This window comes from Gekko japonicus, unplaced genomic scaffold (genome assembly GCF_001447785.1).
Source record: "Gekko japonicus isolate JY-2015 unplaced genomic scaffold, Gekko_japonicus_V1.1 scaffold205, whole genome shotgun sequence".
Classification (NCBI taxonomy): Eukaryota; Metazoa; Chordata; class Lepidosauria; order Squamata; family Gekkonidae; genus Gekko; species Gekko japonicus.
In genome coordinates, this window is record NW_015175976.1 from 774,160 (window position 1) to 790,387 (window position 16,228).

The window sequence follows — 16,228 nt, forward strand, 5'->3', positions numbered from 1 at the left end:
AGCAGGAAGCCATTTGTAAGGGCCGGCATATTCATGCTACACTGGGAAGTACAGGAAGAAGGCTGCAAAGCCAGTGGCATGATGTCATGTGGATTTCCCATGAAGGCAAAAAAGAAGGAACAGTCTGAACAAAATGCAGTCTGCTAGAAACAGACACATATGTTTGTGACAATAGTGTATGCACGGCCTACTAGTTCATGGCCCTGACCTGGATAGCCCAGGCTAGCCTGATCTCGTCAGATCTTGGAAGCTAAGCAGGGTCAGCCCTGGCTAGTATCTGGGTGGGCGACCTCCAGGGCATACCAAGGTCGTGATGCAGAGCCAGGCAGTGGCAAAACCACCTCTGAACATCTTTTGTCTTGAAAACCCCACTGGGTTGCCATAAGTCAGCCAGAAAAAAAAAAAAAAAAAGACGAAGAAGAAAGAAAAGAAAAGTAGCTCAAAAAAGACACATGAATCAATATAATCCATGTCAGAATGATTTAACTAAAAATCTAGCTGCGCTCACCCTGGCTGCTGAATAAATACTTATCACAAAACAAAGTGAAGCTCTTTCACATGCAGACACATCTTAACTCAGAAGCCAAGATGGTGGCTTTATGCAGTAACAGCAAAACACAGTGTGATGTGAACTCTTTGCTTTATTTCCCCTTTGTACACTATATCACTCTCCTGCCATTTTTCTCCCATCTGTATAGTCTGGGGACTATATGTTGCTTAGGGATAGGGAAGCTGCTCAGAAGCACATCTGGCCCTAAAACAAAGGCCTAGGTAGACAGGGTCTCTCTCTCTCTCTCTGTCCCTCTTGTGCAAATGCAGTATACACCCCTCACATAGCATTTATAATCCACGTGTATCCTGATACTCTTTGATACAGCTGGGGGGGCACATTTAAAACGGGGGAGGAGGACGACTGGAAAAGTCAGAAGGGGGCCTAATGGTTTCTCCTCTCCCTTAGGGTGAAATAGTTAAGAAGTACAGTCAGCTGAACCCCAAAACCTATGAGGACAGGATAGAATTGATCCTTAAGATGTGTGTAGAGGCTGCCTCAGAAGCAGTGAATCTGAATTGCAGAATTCTGGGTGTGGGTAAGTTTAATGAGCGCAGTATTTTTCTCCCTTGTGAAATCAAATCGCTAAACAAATTGTACGCCGTGTACGCTTTACATAACGGTACCGGAACTGCTTTTGCCATCTGTTAAAGCAACAGGTTTTGGAAATCCCTAAAGTGATACATGTTCGCGGTCACAAACTGCAAAATGGGTTGGCATACATTAATGCTGTATGCGCAGTTCTGTAAGTCCATGCCAGAGCTTTTTTCATGGCAATTTTGCTAATGGTGCGGAAGCATTTCAAGTGCGGGGTATGATTGGATTACCTCTCGAGGATAAATCAAAAATGCCACTGCAGTACAAAGGACTGTGGCTCAGTGGGGGACGCCAGCCTCTCCAAAGTCCCTTGCAATGTCTCTTCTCTTTCAGTTTTTTAAATACTTGTGCTGGTGTCTTTTAAATGTGTAATATGTAGATTCAAAATGCATGTCTTAACCAATGTTCCCTCTAAGCTGAGTTAGTGTGAGCTAGCTCGCAGTTTTTCAGCCTCCGGCTCACACGTTTTTGTCTTAGCTCAGGAAGGGTGGCTCCAGAGCAAACTGATCTATGCAGCAGCCAAATCGCTCGCTTACAACTTTAATGCCAGTAGCTTACAGAGTATAATTTTTGCTCACAAGACTTCACAGCTTAGAAGGGAGCATTGGTCTTAACGGAGTTTTCCGATTTCAATCGCTCCTTCTGGATCTTTGCAGCGCAGCAGAAAGGGTGAGAAAGCACAGCTGCAAAGCTGGCTCTGTCCGCCCTTGGGCACAAACCACGGATGAGAGAGAGAGAGAAACCTCAGCTCAGCAGAATCTGAGCACGGGATGACTTTTGTCTCTCAGTCTGATCCACAGGTGTATCTGACTCTGGGCTAAGGTGCTTGAACTTGAGCACAACAAGCCAGTCATTGGAGCCAACAACTAGTGCTCCCTCTAAGCCGTGGAGTCCGGTGAGCAAAAATTCTACTTTGTGAGCTACTGGCATTGAAGTCGTGAGTGAGCAATTGGGCTGCTGCATAAATCAGTTTGCTCTGGAGCCATCCTTCCTGAGCTCAGACAAAAATGCATGAGCTGGAGGCTAAAAAAACTGTGAGCTAACTCACACTAACTCAGCTTAGAGGGAACACTGCCTACAACCATTCACAGTGCTAGGCAGGAGAAAAGGACTGGTGCTAGGCAGGAAGTGGAAGGTACCTCCTAGGGCCCTTCACCAGATCTTTCTTTTCGAATGCTTGCTTGCTTTGTGAGTGGAGAGGAAATCACCTAGGGTCTGAACCACTGGACGGCAACAAGAAGGGAGAAGAGAACTGTTCTGAGGCCTTGTCTGTGCTTGCAGAATTGGTAGTATTCTGAGGCAGTAGAATGAGCTGTACCACTACAAACATTGGTGGTGGGGGGGGATGTCCATGTAGGGCTGTCAACTCCAAGCTGGGAGATTCCTGGAGATTTGGGGGCAGAACCTGAGGAAGGTGGGGTTTGGGGAGGGGGAGGGACCTCACTGGGGTATAATGCCGTGAAATGTACCCTTCAAAGCATCTATTTCCCTCAGGGGAACTGATTTTTGTAGTTTTGAGATCAGTTATAATTCTGGGAACTGATCTCTGTAGTCTGGTGCTCAGTTGTAATTCCAGGAGATTTCGAGTCTCCAGTTATTCTTTCCCATGAGAAGGCTCCCTGCTTATAATAAAGAGAACATCAAAGAGAGAAATGCACAGGCTTTTCCTAGTGTGCTCTTCTCAAGGAGTTATCAGTGTACGGGAAGGAGCTTTGAAATGTGAAACTCCCTCCCTGCAGGCTGAAGTGCTGCCAGCCATTATCTCATATGCATAGATCAGGCCATAGTTTGTTGCTGCTGAGTGCTGGTGAGCATATTAGGGAGTTTTTGAAGTTGTTCTGTGTTTAAAAGATGTGATTCTTTGCATGGCTTCCTTTTAGAAGAACACTGTTGCAGAATGACCAGTTCCTGATGAGTTTTTACTGTTTTTCTTCCTTGATGCGTGTGTTGGGGCTCAGGCATCTCTACAGGTGGGCGGGTCAACCCCCGAGAAGGCATCGTTCTTCATGCCACAAAACTCATTCAGGAGTGGAGCTCTGTTGATCTGCGGACTCCGATATCGGACACCTTACACTTGCCAGTGTGGGTAGACAATGACGGCAATTGCGCTGCTCTGGCAGAGAGAAAATTTGGGCACGGAAAAGGAGTGGAAAACTTTGTAACCCTCATCACAGGGACAGGTATCTACAAGCTCGTCATCCGGCAGTGTTAGATTGTTGCAGTCTTAAGTGCCTTAAACTCCTGACTTAATGCCGCGTGCCATTAGTTGTAAACTGAATCTGACCCTCTACCACCTTCTGACCTATAATGGCTGATGGATCTTCATTCCCATTTGTATCTGACGAAGAGGTCTTGAAGGTACTGCTGGGCTTGAATTTTGGCCTTCCTAATAAGTGTTGCTGATGATTGGCTTAGAAATAAGTGGAGTACAAAAAGCCTGGCATGGTAGTTTAAGAATGCTGAGCCATAGCAAAGTGGCTGCATTGGATCAGCAGAGTTCTGAAGGGTTGCCGACCCATGAGCCTGCCCGAAGGCCAGCAGCTTCTTAGAGGTCATTTTAAACAGTGTGTTTGGCATACATGTGCAAAACCTTTTACCTAGGCATGTAAATCTTAATATTAACATGTGTCACATGAACATCTACCACCGGATGTGCCAGGCGAGTATGTATACTGAGCAGCCAGTGGTTGGCCATGATTCCCTACTGTGTGGACATAGCATGCATTTGTCACCAAGTAACGTGCAAAACGCTGTCAAGTTGAAGCCAATTTATGACAACCCTGCAAGGTTTTCAAGGCAAGAGACTAACAGAAGTGATGTGCCATTGCTTGCCTCTGCATAGCAACCCTGGACTTCCTTGGTGGTCTCCCATCCAAGTAGTCACCAGGCTGACTGCTTAGCTTATGAGATCTGACAAGATTGGGCTAGCCTGGGCCATCCCTAGTTTTTACTCAGCTGCATGTAATTCAATCCTAGCTGTTATCTGGAGAACATCACAGTAATCTGCATGTTAGAATATGCTGTGCCTTTCAAGAGAGCACCTTTCTGAGAACCCAAAGGCAAAACTATAAACCCATGGTTGGAAATTGACCCCTTCCCCTGTGTATGGATAAACAGAAATGTCTCAAGTACAGCAAAATGTTGCAAAAGGCAACAGTCCTGTAAACACTGCACTGCCCTGGGGGAAGAACTGTATATTGCTTTCGTCTTTTGTGCATGGAAGAGCCAAAGGGAATTTAATTTGGTCTTCAGTTGGCTCTTAGCAGTAAAGTACTTGGTTTTTATTTATTTATTCCATCTCCTTAGAGCTCCGAGGGCAGCTTACAAACTGTGATGTCACACAATGACTTACTTTATAGGTATTGATTTTGTTATGGATCTGTTTTAATGTTTTGTGAACAACCTTTGATATTTTAACATGAAAGTAGTATAAAGTCTAGTAAAAATCTTTCTCTGGGGATGCTATTCTATTGGGTACCTCCCAGCGAAGATCTCATCCCTGGTTGCTAGTACTTATCTAGCCTCTGAAGAAGCACCGGAGGCAAGGTCTCTGGTAAATATTTAGACATACTGCCTTTAGATACTGTCTTATCTATGTTTGTAGGCCCCAGGCTCCATTGCTGGGTGAGTTCTTTGGCTTATCTTTAGCTTTCCTGCCTTTACAGGTATTGGTGGCGGAATCATTCACCAAAACGAATTGATCCACGGGAGTTCTTTTTGTGCTGCCGAGCTCGGGCACATCATGGTAGCCTTGGATGGTCCAGAGTGCCTTTGTGGGAGCCACGGCTGTATAGAAGCCTATGCTTCTGGAATAGCCTTGCAGAGAGAAGCTAAGAAACTGCACGACGGTAGGACCAGAATTGTTCTTCACATTTATTTCCAGGATGCAAATGGAACCAATGGGAAAGCTATGAGAATGGGACCAATGGGGGGGGGTGGAATCTTTAGCACTCCAGCTTAAATAACTGTAGAGCTGGAATACCCCTTAACACTGTGCTCTTAAGGAGAAAATCACAGGAATTCTTTCCAAAGCACTTTGTTCTGATACATGTGTGCTGCCAGTGGCTAAGTCAGTGCAGAGCATTTCAAAGAGCTGGTCTAGATGCGTACTCAGAGAAGATATGCACCAGGCAGGCACTCTGATGAAGAATGTGCAACTCTGAGGAGACCGGGGGAGGGACTCTTTCTGCAGTCCAGAAGAACTGCATTCTCATCCCTGTTCCATGAGACATCACATGGATGCTGTAGACGGAACATAGAGGCTGGCTCTCAGGAGTAAATAGGTGGGGACTTGCCAGCCTGAGTAGACTCACTGAATAGGGTTGCTCCGGAATTGCTCCTATATTTTACAGGTTAAAAAAACTTCCAGTTTCAAGTTTGACGTTTTTGTTGCTTCCCTGATTCTTCCTGGTACCTTATAATGCAAAATTAGAGTTGCCCTTAATGTATATAATGTAGATGTGGACCATTCATTTTCTTTTCTTTTTGGTATTTTTTTTTCCCCATTTCGTGTGTGGCCGTGCCTGAAAATCATGGCGACCTCTGGCGATGCCTACTGGGGCACGGAGGATGTTCAGAGAAGTGGCTTGATAGCCTTACCCTGCCTCCCGGCCTTTGTATTCTTTGGAGGTCTCCCATCTAAGTACTTGCCAGGGTTGGCCCTGCTTAGCTTCCGAGACCTGACGAGATTGGGCTTGCCTGGGCTATCCAAGTCAGGGCGGTCATTCATTTTCTGTCTTTTTTCTTAAATCCCAAGTACCTGTACAGAGCCACACAAAAGCCAGTCCTTGCCAGATATAAGAGACCCCGTTAGGCCTTGAACAACTTCCAAGGTCCCCTTGCCTCTCTGTAGGAGGTCTCGCCCTCCTGCTGGATGATGTTTGCATGAGGTGTTCAGGAGACACAGCAGAGGGGGGGACCTTGGAGAACTGCTGCAGGTCAGCATTGTGTAGTAGTGGTTAGAGTTTTGAACTAGGATCTGAGAGTCCCAGATTTGAATCCCCACTCTGCCATGGGAGCTTGCTGGGTGACCCTGAGCCAGTCATACTTTCCCTCTCCAGCTGTCCCAAGCCCCAGTCTGACATTAACCCCTACACCACACTTTATGAGATCATATATGTTTGAGTAACTGTATTGGTTAAATTCTTGCCATTTTCCAAGTCTTCTGAGGGCTTCATTTTCACAGTGAACCTTTTGACTGTAGCTAATTGCAAAGCCTCAATGGCATACCTTGTAACTTGTTGATATTCTGCCTAAATCACGCCACTTTATAGTAGAATTGGTGTTGTCAGTGGTCATTGGAAGGCAGCTGTCCTTTAACTGGTGCAGGGGAGAAGGAAACGACAATGGAAAGAAAATCTGTAGAACAGGAAGGAAGGCTGTGATCAGAGGCTGCGAGAAGAAACTGGCTGAGTCCATCGGAAAGACACACTGATCTGGGATGTGACATGCAGCCTTGGCTATCTTGCTGTTTTCCTGTGATACTTCTGCATGTTGAGTGACTCCACACTCAGTAGATCAGTGGGATAGCCCACCAAAAGTGAATTTAGAGCTTGGGAGGGTGATCCTATCCTACCACTCTGCTGAGCAAGGTTTATGAAACTTTTAATATATGTCTTCATTTATGTCCTTTCTTATTGGCTCAAGTTCGAAGTCTTTCTACCATCTAAGGAACCTTCCTCCAACTCAGATGGATCTTCTGTTGGAGAAGCACCACTTGGAAAATCTCCTTAGGCTGCAGAAAGGCAACTTTGAGGATGGTTGGATCCACCCCACTGTCTGTATACATTGCAACAACATAGTTAATAGTCTGGTTCCACTGTCCACCTCAGGTCCTGTATGTGAAAGTTATAAGCCTGAACTTCCTTCTTTTTGAATGGTTGGCTGAAAGTGGCAAAGCATCAGTCTGCTCAATGGTATTTTTTTCCTGTTTTAACTGCTTGTTCACCACTACCGTGTTTCTTCCTCCCACCCCCTGCTTCATCCCAAACAGAGGATTCATTGTTAGTGGAAGGGATGTCTGTAAAGAAGGAAGAGACGGTAACTGCCGCACATCTCATTCAGGCAGCTAAACTGGGAAATCCAAAAGCTGAGCACATCGTTAGAACCGGTAAGGGAAGCTGAGATCAGTCAGAACTCTTTCTTAGAATCCCATCTAGTGATAAAAGCTGTGTTGCAGATCTTGTTGTTCAGAGGGCATCATCCACATTCACAGCATTTTACAGAGCCATATTAGCAAGAAAACAAAAAAAGCCTTGCACGAGGGAACTTAAATTTTAAGTTTTGCTATTACAGAGGCTAGAGGGGGAACTTAAGAGTTGAAGCTAGATAGGACGCATGCTAGGTAGGAAAAGAAGGAGACCCAACGTAAGATGGATTGATTCAGTAAAGGAAGCCAGGGCCTTCAGTTTGCAAGACCTGAGCCAGGCTGTTAGTGATAGGATGTTTGGGAGGTCATTATCTCATAGGCTGTCTTATGTCAGAAGCCACTTGATGGCACACAGTGCGCGCACACAAGAGAATGCATTTAGAAACTCAGTTTTTGTTTCAAGGGGAAGCGAGTCCATAGTTTCCTTGGGTGTATGCAGAGGCATGCTTGCTGCTGGAAAGTTGGCTCTGTCCAAAGCAATGTTCAGACATTTTACAGACAATGTAGGGGAGGCCATTGTTGCTTGGGGGGCATGTCCTGATGGTTGTTTCCTGTGCTCTTTGCTGGATCCTCTTAACATCAGCCCCACCCACAAAGCATATGTCCTTTTAGGACTGAATTGATGTATACAAGGGATCTAATTGGAGAGATACCAGTGGGCAAGGAGCAGTATTTGTTAAGCCTTGGGCAAGCAGCCATGTACCATAGGGGAAGGCAAGGCTGTCCCTTAGACTTTCACTAGCTAATATGGCTTGAAAGAGGATTCCTTCCTGATCCCAGATCATATACGTGAAGAGCTTCCCTCCAGCTAGTGTAAGGCCTTACAAGAATACAGATGTGGGTTCCTTCCTGTAAGTCACCAGCACTATGCTGAGAGACTTTACAGCTTTACTTGGAAACTGGGTGGGGGGAATTCCTTCTTCTTTTACCTCTTTGTTCTAGAGAAACTGTTGGAGAAATTCCATAGATAGAAGCTTTTTATCTCTCCTTGCCCACACATGTCCCTGCTGTGCTTTTAATGATTTAACAATTAGAACATCTCTATTTACTAAGCAAGTAAAACCAACAGGTGGCAAAATGTTCTCTGTAAAGATGGGATTTGCCCAGGGAATCAAAACTCTTTTCACCACGCTGTTTGAGCTGTTCTGTACTGTTTTCTGGGAGAACTTTCCTTTTGGCTATTTGTAAGTGGCATGAGAGGATCTTGGTTGCTCGTGGTATGGTATGCTTGTCCTGTTGTTTTCCCTGGTAAACAAGCTCAGTTGATTTCTGCAGCATTTTGGTTGCCTGCAAAATGTGTCTGACCAAAGATGACAGTGGGGCAAAATAAATGTCTTTCTACATATACAATAGCAACGCTACCTCTGTTTTTTCTGACTCCCCTGAAAAGCTGTTGTCTCTTTTATAGCCTTTATTGTCCCTAACTCTCTTCCCTGTTTTCTGCACAGCGGGAACCGCTCTGGGCCTTGGAGTCGTGAACATTCTGCATACCATCAACCCCTCACTTGTGATCCTTTCTGGCGTCTTAGCAAGTCACTACGTCAACGTTGTCAAAGATGTGATCCATCAGCGGGCCTTGTTCTCCGTGCAGACGGTGGATGTGGTCGTTTCGGACCTCGTGGATCCCGCCTTGTTGGGGGCTGCCAGCATGGTCCTGGATTATACCACACGCAGGGTATATTAGGGAAGACCAGAGAAGTATATTTAATGGAGCTTTGGTGACACTTTGGGAGGAGCAGTTTCCTACCAAACACGAGCTGTCCTTTTCATATTAAAGTAGATGGATTTTAGGCAGGCCAGCAGGTACCTCAATACCTCTTTTATCTGATTTTTTTTTTTAATGACCTATTCCATTCTCTTTCTCATATCTGCACCCTGCAAGCTCAGGTGTGGTTACCTGGTGCATCAAAGGTGATTCAGTATGAAGATCTCATAGACTTGTCTGGATTAAGTGTGCTGCGCTAAGCAAATCCTGGTGGATGCTGGGATCCTACACCTTTGAAAGTAAAGATGAGCCACATGAACTTACTGTCTGGTGCGTACGGGTTTTCCAGTCGTCGCAACAGGAGGAAATGGAGATCTGCTCTAAACGAGTGAAGAAACCTCTCTCGCAGATGTGTGCGACGATTCCTGCCTCTGTGAAGACCAAAACAGGCCGCTGTAATCAACAGAGGCTACTGCTAAGACTATTTTATGACAGAGAGATTATCCGGTTATTTATTGCTGAAATAATATAAGAACCTTAGTTTGGAAGAAGAGTCTAGCAACATGTGATGCACTTATGAAGGTCGCTTCCAGGAGCTTATTAGAACACACTGAGATGAAGAGAAAGGTGGACTGAATGTTCAGTTCTGCCTCAGTCATCTGTATTTTTTTTTAAATTATCTGTCTCCTCTGATTTGGAGGTAAGGACATGTCCTGGTTTAGTTTTTTCCCAACAAGTCCTCATGTTCTTGCCTATGTAAACGGTGTCATGTTTCATTGATGTCACAGGCTGCTTTCATGCTCATTGATCCAGCCTGCCAGAACCTGGCTGAAAAGAGTTGTATGAGTCTATGTGAACATTCTATGTGAACATGCCTGCTTTGTCGTCTGGATATGCTGACTTGGAGCAGGAGGCTGAACTTCACACTTAAACTGGCCTTCAAAGGTGGGCACAGGTTTTAGCAGCCCCCCCACACACATAGTCTGCTTACCTGTCAGCTGAGAGATCCTTTTCTTTTGTACCCACAGGATCCACACACAGGAGGATCTCTGCTAGGCAATACTTTGTGACGTAGTTCCTCTGTAGCCTCTGCCAGTGTTGCTCTGAGGAGCTGTCACATGGTCATACGGGACAAGATTTGAAACGGTTAAGCTGGAAAGACATTGGTGGCAGTCACATAAGAGGAGTCTGGTGTAAGAAAGTGACATGTTTCATCTTGAGTTCCTTGAAGATGGCATGACTTTTGACTAGCAATCCTACCAAATGTTCATGGCAAAAATGTGGTTAAGGGTTCCCTCCACGCCCCAGCTTCAGTTGTGAGGGGGGGAAATATGTTCTAGGCTTTAAGACCAATTCCATGTGGTAATGATATATCTTCCTGTTGGGTTTTATCTGTAATGTGCAAGAATGGCCAGTTTTCCTTTGTTTTGCCTTGGATTTTCTTGGTCTGAAAGTTCCATTAATGATCCAGTTGGATTAGAGCATTGCAGGTACACAGCGACAGAAGTCTTAACAGGTTACTGCTGTTACCCTTTTTGGAACATTTCCAGCTTACTTCCTCTCACCATTTTGTGTGCCATGACATTGCGGGGGGGGGGGACCCCTGTAGATCTGGCTGTCTTGAAACGTGTGTGCCTCTTTCATCTGCAGAGGACTAATTCAGCAAGGGTTAGTTTGTGGCTGAAATTTCTAAATACTTTCCATCCCGGTCCAAATATCCATGAGTGCAGCAGAAGGCTCTGCACCCACTGCTTTGCTTGCCAGGACCCCACAGTTCTGAGATACGATCAGAGGTTATCAAAGGCTATGCTGGTCTTCTGCTCGGTAGAAGGGGGAAAGGACTGGAATAAGCCTGGATATGCTGGATCTGGAACAGTGGTCTGCTTCTCTGCACCCCCTTTAAACCAACAGGTATGGCTCTTCTTCAGTGCAGAAGTTATTGCCATGCTGCCATTGGCCCATTGTCAAGAGTAAGAGGCATTTCATTCCATCCAACCACCTTTTCTGCGAAATATTTTTCCCCTATCTCATTCATACATACATAAACTGGAGTTCAGCAATATGGCCTTCTCCGTTCACTTCCTTCCCCTCTGTGGTCTCTGGGAGAACAGTGTAACTTAAAGCAGAGCCACCCCCTTCTACACCTGTTGATTTAGGGTAGAGCTTAATTTAGGATTGCACCGTAAACCATGTTAGAGAAGTAGTATTCATGAACACTTCGAACTGACTGACATCTTCCACTATCTTTGCCACTTCCCTTTTGGCAGCACTAGAAGTTCAAAAAGTGTTCATTGATGCCAGTAGCTGTGGTCATCCCGTCCCCCAAAATAGCATCTAAGTACAGTGTCTCATACTTGGATGTTCATTAACAACCAGCCTATTTCTAGGCTTATTTTCCTTCTAAGAATAGAATAGACTGGGTACAGTCTGTGCACTGTCCTGGTAAAGATATGTTGTCGAATGATCCTCTGTGTAAGCAACCAAATCTCCCTTTTCTGTTCATTTTGGCAAGCCTCCAGTTGTTGATCTCATTTAGTTTCCCCCTTATTCCCCATGCCACTTTCAGTTTCCGTTTCTGGTTCTTTGGAGGCCTTTGGCTTTGTTTTTCTGCTTTTGGAACTCTTACCACGATCCTTTGCCAGTGAGTGTACTGTCTGAGTGGCTAGAGTTTGGCATCATTCAAACTCATTTGGGTTTCACTGCCCCATGTTTTTAATTCCAAGTCTGTAACTTTTTCCATTCAGTTTTTCTTCCAGACGTTTGCCTCTTTCCTGCAGCTTACTTCTTTCCATCCATGACTAAATTGTTATCCTTTTCTTTTAATTGCTTTTCTAGGTTTACTTGATTATTTTCCCCATCGTTTACTCCCTGCTTGTGCATTTCTTTCTTAAAACAACAAACTTATTTTTTATTTATATATAAATCCAGCTTTTCAAAACCAGGATGCTGTTAATCGAGAATATTGTAGTAAAAACAAGACCAACAGTAGTCCCCCCTCCCCCTTCAATGAACTAAAAGGAAACCAAGGCACGGAAAAGGGCAAATACTGGAAAGACGACTGCCAAGGTGTGTCACAAAGGGGAGAATTCCTAAAAGGAAACTATTCAGAGAAATGTGACACTGATTTTGTAACATTTGGAAATAGTTGTAACATGTGAATGTTGTAATCAGTTTTTAAATAAAGGTACGCTAGTTGGGTTTCATGGTTTTTTGTACGCTTTGTGTCATCCGTATCAAAGTTAAGAGTTAATTAAGCATCACCGAAAAATTTAGCTGCTACTTCTGGCCATACCCTTTTAGGCATCTGAGAATTTAATCAAGAGGAGCCAGCGTTCAAGATGCCCATCTCAAGTCAGCCTTGTTAGTAACTTTGTCCATCCACAGTGTGATTTCTCCAGCCAGAGTAACAGATCTTGCTTCAGTTTCCTTTTGGACCAGGGATTGGGGCAGTTTATTGGGATGTAGTCTTTAAGATTTATCTTACTGCTGGATCTACCTTCGGGTTTCCATTTACTGATCTTCCCATGCCCTGTGTGTTGACGTGCAGTTGTGGAAGTATTTAAATCCGAAACTGAGGGCCAGGAAGAGGAGCGGAAGAGAGCTAAATGTCCGTTTTAGATAGCTGGTATCTCTTTCATGCACAAAGGAAGTTCTTGTACTAAAAATGCTTTTAATTGTTTCAGGAGGTAACTTTGCAGCACTCCCTTCCCTCCTGCCTCTAGTCCTGGCATAGTTTCCAAATGAATTAATTTGGTGTTTCTGTTTAATATTTTTATATTCCTCCACATTCTTTCCACATAGGGGGCTCAGAGCTGCATAAAAGAGATACAAACAATAAGGCAGCTGCTATAAGTTGCCTTGAGCCAAGCAGAAAGGTGGGATATAAATGTTTTAAAAAGTAAGTAGACAGTAAAATGCAAACAATAACACATACAAGCCAGTGTGCCCCTTAACTAGGACAAGCTGCAAGGCACAGATTGAGAGGCAAGAGCCCTTTGGCTGGTGCCTCTGGCCAAGCCCAGCCTTTCAGAGACCTGCACAAAGGGGAGGGGCCAATGCTCAGCTGACTCAGGTTCTGCGGCATACGGAGTCTGCAGTCCAACACCTTCGTTATAAGCGGTATTCCAGAGCTGTTGTAATAAGTCGACTTTACCTTTCTTCGTTATTATCATTAAAACCTATCATCAACTCATTTAAAACCTATACTGATAGAATATCAGACAAATGTAAATCCAATGACCTGTATCAAACCAGCAGTCAACATTAGCTCAAAGAGCAAATATTAGTACAGCAGCGGAATTGGCCCAACTCTAGGTATAGCTTCTGTAAGCATTAATGAGATAGGACAAGCGAGTGTCTAAAGGGGAATTTATTTTTAAAGTTGTTAACCTAAGTTTTAATCTCTGTTTCTTCCCTAGAGGGAGAGGCTTGTGTGCAGTCCTCACCTGACAGCTTGCTGCTCACAGCCCCAAGGGAACTGTGTCTCCAGCAACTGCTTGTTATTGCTGGTTTCCCAACTCTCCTAGGAAGCTGATCTTCCTCTAAACAAGTATCAGAGGAACGGCTGCCCCATTCTTGCCATATCTGCAGTGTAGCCTGCCTCCGCTGCCCAAGGATGTAGTGGTAAGAACATAAGAGAAGCCAATGTTGGATCAGGCCAAAGGCCCATCCAGTCCAACACTCTGTCACACAGTGGCCAAAAATACCAGGTGCCATCAGGAGTGAGGCCAGGACACTAGGAGCCCTCCCATTATTGACTCCCCCCCCCAAGCAACAAGAATACAGAGCATCCCTTGCCCCAGAGTCCCTATCTATACCTTGTGGCTAATAGCCACCGATGGATCTCTGCTCCATATGCTTATCTAATTCCCTCTTGAAGCCGTCCATGCTTGTAGCCGCCACCACCTCCTGTGGCAGTGAATTCCATGTGTTAATCACTCTTTGGGTGAAGAAGTACTTCCTTTTATCTGTTCTAACTTGACCGCTCAGCAGTTTGAGTGCCCACGAGTTCTTGTATTGTGAGAAAGGGAGAAAAGTACCTCTTTCTCTACCTGCTCTATCCCATGCATAATCTTATAAACCTCGATCATGTCACCCCTCAGACATCATTTTTCTAAGCTCATTAGCCCCAAGTTCTTTAACCTTTCTTCATAGGGAAAGTGTTCCAACCCTTTTATCATTCTATTTGCCCTTTTCTGCACTTTTTCCAAAGCTATAATATCCTTTTAAGGTGTGGTGACCAGAACTGTACACAGTGCTCCAAATGAGGTTGCACCATTGATTTATACAGGGGCATTATTATACTGGCTGATTTGTTTTCAGTTCCCTTCCTAATAATCCCCAGCATAGCATAGCATTGGCCTTTTTTATTGCAGTCACACACTGTCTCAACATTTTCAGTGAGTTTCCTACTACAATTCCAAGATCTCTCTCTCGGTCACTCTCTGCCAGTTCGGACCCCATCAACTTGTATTTATAGTTAGGATTTTTGGCTCCAACGTGCATCACCTTGCACTTGGCCACACTGAACCCCATTTGCCATGTTGACGTCCACTCGCCCATCCTCGACAGATCCCTTTGGAGTGCCTCACAATCCTCACTGGTTTTCACCACCCTGAACAACTTCGTATCATCCGCAAATTTAGCCACTTCACTGCTTACTCCCAACTCCAAATCATTAATGAACAAGTTAAAAAGCATTGGACCGAGTACTGATCCCTGCGGTACCCCACGGCTTACCACCCTCCACCACCCTGCCACAGGACTGGAGATTCAGGGAGAACAGGTCTTATCAGTGGATACTCGGCATGCTGACTAAAGGGAATCTTCATATTCAGAGGTAATAAACCTCTCAACACCAATGCCAAGAGGCAACATGAGGGGAAGGCCTTGGATTCCTATGCCGTTTGTTGGTACTCCAGGGTTCACCGCTGTGTTTATAAAAGAGAGGACTGGGGGGGTGGGGGTGGGACATGATAGAGATTTATAAAATCATGCATGGGATGGAGAGCTGACAGAAATTTTTCTCCCTCTCCCAAAATACTGGAATTTGAGGGCATCCAGCAAAACTGATGGGCCGTAGGCTCAGGATGGACAAAGGAAATGTTACTTTACACAGAGTGATTAAAATGTGGAATTCGCTGCCAGAGGACGGAGTGATGGCCATATACGTGAAGAGCTTTAAAGGGGGATTAGGGAGCTTCATGGAGGATAAGTCTTATCAGTGGCTACGAGCCATGGTGACTGAGGGGAACCTCCCCATTCAGAGGCACTAATCCTCTGAATCCCAGAGCCTGGAGGCAACATCAGGAGAAGGCCTCGGCCTTTGGCCCCTGGTTGGTCACTGTGTGAGACAGGATGCTGGACTAGATAGACCACTGATCTTACCCAGCAGCACCACTCCTTTTGTTCCAGTTGTAGTAGAGGGTGGGAAGTTGTGGCTATCTTGGGGGGTAGGTTAGTTTTATGGACCCTCTGAACGTTCCATGGTCCGCCTTTCCCTCTATCACTGATGCAATGCTCCCTCTAAGCTCTGGAGTCTTGTGAGCAAAAATTCTACTTTGTGAGCTACTGGCATTAAAGTTGTGAGCGAGCGATTTGGCTACTGCATAAATTACTTTGCTCTGGAGTCATCCTCCCTGAGCTAAGACAAAAATATGTGAGCCGGAGGCTAAAAAACTGAGCTTGCTCACACTAACTCAGCTTAGAGGGAATGCTGCACTGGTGACATCTCAAACATCCTACTTGGGTACATATGTCATAATACGCCTGAAGCACAGCAAAGTGACTGAGACAAATATACCCACCGACAGAGGGCAATGTTGTGCTTGGATTTAAAGATAAAAACAGCTACTGTAAGGAAGTCTGTTATTCAGATGTTAGGATCTAAGTTAGGAACAGAACAAAATTTGAATCCAGTGACACCTTGAAGACCAGCCAAATTTTTATTCAAGGTATAAGCTTTCGTGTGCATGCATGAAGTAAAACTGTTGGTCTTAAAAGGTGTCATGGACTCCTTTGTTCTGCTGCTTCAGACCAATCTAAGTGAGGAACGGTGATCTCAGACATTCCCATTGAAGGCAGCTTCTTACCAAGAGGGGTCATATTGTTGCTTGAATGTCTGCTGTTGTCCTGTTTGAGCAGTAAATAAGAGCTTGCTGAAAATTCCTTTTCATACCAAATTTAGTAGGGACACCTTCGTAGGGTCCCCCCCCCCTTTTGGTCCACT

At 45.0% G+C, this 16,228-nt stretch overlaps 1 protein-coding gene across 1 annotated transcript in view; it reads left to right on the plus strand.

Moving 5' to 3' along the window:
- The window catches only part of GNE (glucosamine (UDP-N-acetyl)-2-epimerase/N-acetylmannosamine kinase), a 21,000-nt gene extending 11,910 nt beyond the window's left edge, over positions 1 to 9,090 (plus strand). Inside the window, exons 7-11 of the mRNA XM_015426145.1 lie at positions 959 to 1,088; positions 3,106 to 3,327; positions 4,813 to 4,995; positions 7,140 to 7,256; positions 8,744 to 9,090. Coding sequence (XP_015281631.1) covers positions 959 to 1,088; positions 3,106 to 3,327; positions 4,813 to 4,995; positions 7,140 to 7,256; positions 8,744 to 8,979 — 888 coding nt within the window. The 3' untranslated portion in view covers positions 8,980 to 9,090. The remainder of the gene's footprint in view (positions 1 to 958; positions 1,089 to 3,105; positions 3,328 to 4,812; positions 4,996 to 7,139; positions 7,257 to 8,743) is intronic.
- The last annotated feature ends 7,138 nt before the right edge of the window (positions 9,091 to 16,228 follow it).